This window comes from Danio aesculapii, chromosome 1 (genome assembly GCF_903798145.1).
Source record: "Danio aesculapii chromosome 1, fDanAes4.1, whole genome shotgun sequence".
In the NCBI taxonomy this organism is placed as follows: Eukaryota; Metazoa; Chordata; class Actinopteri; order Cypriniformes; family Danionidae; genus Danio; species Danio aesculapii.
The window spans coordinates 17162919-17169035 of NC_079435.1; the positions used below are offsets into that span (position 1 = coordinate 17162919).

General features: G+C 33.9%; 1 protein-coding gene across 1 annotated transcript in view; it reads right to left on the reverse strand.

The window, feature by feature from the left end:
- Positions 1–1270: 1270 nt before the first annotated feature.
- The window catches only part of cisd2 (CDGSH iron sulfur domain 2), a 6693-nt gene continuing 1846 nt past the window's right edge, over positions 1271–6117 (reverse strand). Inside the window, exons 2-3 of the mRNA XM_056456765.1 lie at positions 4867–5081; positions 1271–2147 (exon numbers count right to left, since the gene is read on the reverse strand). Of these exons, the coding sequence (XP_056312740.1) occupies positions 2058–2147; positions 4867–5081 (305 nt within the window). The 3' untranslated portion in view covers positions 1271–2057. The remainder of the gene's footprint in view (positions 2148–4866; positions 5082–6117) is intronic.

Sequence of the window (6117 nt, forward strand, 5' to 3'; positions counted from 1 at the left end):
CAAAGCAAATAGGGCACAAGTGTCAAAGCCAGTTTCCGTAGAGCCGCAGCTCTTCACAGTTTAGTTCGAACCCTGCTTCAACACACTTACCTGTAGGTTTCAAACAAGGACTCAATTAGTTTGATCAGATGTGTTTAATTAGGGTTGTAACTACACTGCAGAGCTGTGGCCCTCCAGGAACTGGCTTTGACACTTGCACTATAGATAAACATGCATCTTTTTTTTATACGATTCCAAGTATAACACGATTCTGATTTTCAATTCTGAACAATTTTTAGAGCTATTTTAAAGAATTAACATTAGGCATTTAGGCTTTAAAAACACGTTACAAAATATTATTATTATTTTATTTATTTTTTTTGTCCTTGGCATGAATAGATTTTTAAGAGGTTACTGAACTAAAAACAGAACAAAAATCTTAAAATGTAGAATTATCTTTTATATAATAAATAAATATTGTCTGACACATCAGAATAACGATTGCAAAGAAATGTTTTTTTTCCATCAACCTGGAAATGAACGTTCAAGTTGACTTTTCTGCAGGATATATTATTACATGGAAAAGCCACATTTTGGCAAATATAGTAGTTCAACTGCATATTTTAGTCATACAGCAAGCATACAGTACATGTATTCTGCAGCACTATTAAGATTATGCTAGTTTGCTGTTCTGAACATACATTCATTTTCAGCTCTATTACACATACAGTATCTGTACAGTTTGAAGTCCAATTACATTTTGTTTTATAGAGGAAGTATTTTTAAGACAAAGATACAGAGAGTTTTTACTTTATTAGTAGTAGAAAACCAAGTTGTATTTCCCTCATTGCAGTTAATAATGCTACTTGAGCCATATTTATGTTTTCATATGACTGTTTTCATAAATTGTGTATTTGAAGGTTATTTAGGGCATTATTGTTCATGTATGTTTTTTCTGTCTGTGAGTACAATTAGCGGATTAAGTTTACTGCTTGAATTTGACAAGATTTTGTATTGTGGTAACATGCGGTTATTTGAAGAAATTAAATGACTATTGTTAAACATATTAATACATATTAATTTAGCCTCGTTTAATTATTTGTATAGTGTATGTGTAGTTATCTTCATTTATAGATGCATTGCTGCCGAAAATAAATGGCCTTTCCTGTGATGGTAGTTGACAAGCAAAAATCCCCCATTCGCATTTGGAAACGTATCTTGTTTTATCATCTAAAGGCAAAGCAGATGCAAATAAGCGGCACAGAAGAATATTCAGGCACATAAAGCAGCATGTTTGTTACCTTTTATTTTACAAAAGTCATTAGGCACATTCCAGTTACCATATAAATGTAAAAACATCTATGAGCAAAGTAGCACAAGTTAAAAAAAACAAACAAACTATTAAGAGAGCCAAAGGATTGTCAAACTATTTATAACATTCGAATACAAAGAAATGCAAAGAATTATTAAATATTGCGGCATATGGGTACATTCTGTTGCTTTATGATAAATGTTTTAATATATGAACAATGTGAAACAATAGCTTGACCATTACAATCTAATGCTGTGAATTATTACTAAATTATATCCATAAATTAGCAAACATTTTAGAGGAATTCCCAGTAATGTACTTCAGACTGATGTGATGTGTTTTTTTATGTCTAAAAATGTCAAATGCAAGTTTTTAATTATCCCAATAACAGTACAAGACAACTTAGTTTAAAACTGATCTGAGATCAAGAATAGAAAAAACACTTTCATGGCCAAAAAGACTAATGGACGACAAGAAGCTCGATTTTTGCCTTATGGTCAAGTTATATTGCACACAGAAGTGAAAACACATTTGCCCAAAACAAACTAACAACAACATCCACAACAAAAAGAACAAAGTACTCAATATAATCTTTCATATCAACCACAATATCATTAAAGTCAGAATGTACAGCTCTACTGCATGCTGGAAATAGTTTTGTGTAAGTACAACAAACAATCAAAATTACAGTAGGTTTTTTTTAGTGGAGAAAAAATTTATTAAAAAAAAGTATGTCCCTTTACGAGCCCCCCTAAAAAAAGATGGGCTACAGAGTTTTCTTTTTAAGAATAAGTGGACCAACGTTGTCTCCCGTCAACTCATTATGCTTTATGTGCGATTTATCGCAGACAGGAAACTGCAAAAAGAGAAACAACAACTTAAATGCTGATAATGAAAAGTGTTTCACAGGCACTCAAGAAAACTGACACATACGGTTTAAAGAGGAAACAGAACATCACGCATGGTTTGAAAATGTCACATACAGTACACATTTATAAAAAGTTGCACTATATATATATAGATTAGGGGTGCAACGGTTCAATCTACTCACGGTTCGGTATGTATCACAGTTTTAGGGTCATGGTTCCGGTATGGTACGGTTTGTGCTATGCTTAGAAAAACAATGTCTACCGAACAATTCAAAGAACTATAAACATATTTATTGGGTAACAAACACCTGACAATGCAACAGCTTCACACATATGACTGTAGATTTGCATGTTTGCGTATTAGTAGGGCATTTTGAAAATTGTATGTTCAAATAAATTGCTAAAGAAAATAAAGAGAAAAGCTTAAATTTCCACTTTTTCTATTTTTCCATCTCAACAGTCTCAAACAATAATGCAGATAATATTGATGTCAACACATCTTAATAACCAAGCACTTTAAAAGTATTGATTACTTCTGTTCACATTATGCTTGCGTTACCAAGGCAACAACGCATTTTTTTAATGAGTTCTTTATGATTCCAGAGAGATCCATTTCACTTATCAGGACTATCGTAGTGAATGAAACTTAAGCAAAGTAAGGGTGTTCAGCTCTTCTCTCTTCAGCGGGAACAGTCAGTCGGAAAGAAAACTGTTCTTAGCAGACAGCGGGTAAGCAGAGTCAATAGCAGGAGCGATCGTGTGCAGACGAACACTCAAAAGGAGCGGGACTGAAGTAACAGACCTGTTGTATGTTCGCGTCCGTATGGGACGCTTCTGGGTCTGGACACGGACCTTGATCCACCTATTAGTGACCACTGATCTAGGCTATCTTTGCAACAACAGCAAAAAATGGTATTCGTTATGTTTTTGTGTCTGTCTGAATTTATTTGAGTGTCTGTTGAAACACTGACAGCAATCCGCTGTGATTTGGCCTCGCCTGCGCATTTGTACTTTATCTCCTTAACTTGCCATGCTGAAACACACAGAAACTCCAGATGTCAACAACAGATTTACATACTAAGAGGTGATTGGACAGGTCTTCACATGTGCAAAGGATGGGAATATAATCGAAAGCATAGAAAGGCGGAACTGCTTTGTTGCAATTGTTTGTATTAACAAACCAATATTAATAATGTGTACTCTGAACCGCGGATCACAGGGTGGACCAAACCGTTGGGAGAACAACAGGACAATACTTTTTCACCGAGAACCGTTGCATCCCTAATATAGATAGATAGATAGATAGATAGATGTAAAATGCAGGATATGCAGATTAAATATATACACATTTAATCTCTATATCCTGCATTTTGTGTTTTGATGGCTGTGAAGAAATGGCTGTTTTGAAAGAACTGCATATTATTAAAGCTCATTTAATTATTAGAAAAGTATCGTCTACGATTGTTCTATACACACACCGGTACTGCAATTTATTAATCTTCTGCATCACTTAACAATGCATAGAAACGAGGTGGTAGCGTGCGATGGGCTTAAGCAAAGCCACTTTATTTAATAGTCTTCCTGCCTCTCCCGTTTTTAAAATTAGAGTCCCACATACACAAATTTAATATATAGATATTAGATAGCTTAGATAAACTTAAAAATAAAGGGCAAAAATATTAGTAGCTATGCTTCCATACACCTATTTTTATGCACAAATTGCATATGCACATAATGGTTGGAAAAAACGCCAAGATGCGCATACATTTTAAAAACATACACATTTGAAAAATTTGTGCATAACTGATTAGAATAAACTTTATTCAATAAAATAAATGCACATGAACTACAATGGAAACACTTTTACTGACCAAATTCCAGTATGCGCATTAAATAAAGTCATGTGATATTGTTACAGGAGATCGTGTGATGCTAAAAATGTGTGTGAATGGACAAACCAGCAGGTCAGTTAATCGGGAAGTGACGATTTTGTTCTCTTTGACTCGTTGGATGGACATGTTGCTTTATTTTTATGCAATACTCCAGCTTTGCACATAAATTTAATTTGTATCTTTGGATGGAAACTTTGCTATTGTTGTAATCTCATCGTGAAATGTTGTGGCCAATTAAATGCAGCCTTGGGCATGCATATTAATGATCCTGTAACACTCTGTGTTTTGTTCCAATTGGCCTGTTTTACACCAGGATTTGACAGGATTTACATGAGAATGAGGAAACAGTGGTGTTTGAGCCACTTGCATGTACTGAACTCTTATTATTCAGCTATGTCTAGGAATGTCCAGATTTTTATTAGGGTGCTTTCACAACTTCCTCATTAATTTGGTTAAAACATACCAGAGTTTGTTTGACTTTTTGGTATGCTCCATTTGGGCAGGTGTGCACCAAAATTAGACCAAATAAGTGTATCGAGACCTGCTCAAAGAGGTGGTCTCGATACGCTTTCAAACAAACCCTGGAGCAGTTAATTTGTGGTGAGAAAGCAATATTATATGGTTGGCATTGTTAAATGGGGAATATCATGCTTTTTTATTTTCTCCATAAGTACCAGAGGTTTGTTTTGTACTGTACATTGAAATACTTTACTACAAAGTTAATGCTAAGTTAAAAAGCATAAGTTCTCATGAGATTAACCATCTAAATCAGGTGCTTTATTGGTATAAAATGCTGGTTTTTCTTTCCTCCTACCGTTTTAGATCGCCAGCAGCGGCAGTAACAGACATTTGGAGTCCTCAGGTCTTCTATGTCGATCTCATTCACCACTTTAGGGTTTTCTTTTTGGATCTTCAGATTTATTAGACTGTCTCTTTGCTTTTTCTTCTTGGGTAGGAAGGGCCTGATGGTCAGATAACCCAACAGAGCCAAAATCCCCAATAATGGCAGGAGCCGCAACCACTCTGAAACTGAGACACAATCAAGTGTTACAATTTAAGTTCTGCACTTAATGGCACAACCTCTGCTTAAGTTTCTGGTAAATGTGTAAAAACAAGAGTGATTTAATATCAAGATCACATGCTTCTTTCAATGTTGCAATGTGATGTATCAGATATTAACTTAAGCTACATTAAAAGGGTTACTTTCACAGGTGTAATAACAAAAAGAATGTTAAATTTTTGTGTATTGCTTTGTCGTATGTACAGTAAATGTTCAGAGAAAACAGATGTTTCAAAGAAATCAAGTTGCAAAAGGAATATACAGTACAACAGATAACACTTTACAATACGGTCTCAGTAAACATTAGTTAAAGGGATAGTTCACCTAAAAATGTTTTCCAAACCATTTTGAGTTTCTTTCTTTTGTTGAACACAAAGATAAATATACTGAAGAATGTTGCCATTGACTTACATAATACATAGTATAGGTGTCAGTGGCTGTTCCCCCCCCAACATTCTTCACAATATCTAGTTGTGTGTTCAACAGAGGAAAGCCATTTATAAATGTTTATGAAACACTTCAGTGTGAGGAAATGTTCATTTTGGGGGAACACCCCCTTTAACAAGTTAACATCAAGAGTAAGAATCAGCTACTTTTTTTACACAAGTAATATTAATGTTAATAAAAAAACACTGAAACTTTGCTGATATTAACTCCATTTAATAAAACCGAGCTTTTGATTTTAATAACCAAGAAATGTACATAATCTGAAACAAATAATGACTTACATTATTAGTTACATGGTTTTTATAGTCAAGTTTTTCTTAATATTGTACATTGATTAACATCTATATAATTTATTGAGGTAAAGTTGGTTTTATATTCGCACATTCAGACTTTCTCCTTAATATTAAAGTTTCAGGAAATTGCAAATTCTAAATAGAAAAATATTAGGAGCCAATGACTATCAAAGAACAACATTGATAACAGTCAATTAAATAGTGCTAATCAGTGGTTTAAAGTAACTAATTACAAATACTCAAACTAATGTAATTGAGTAGTTTT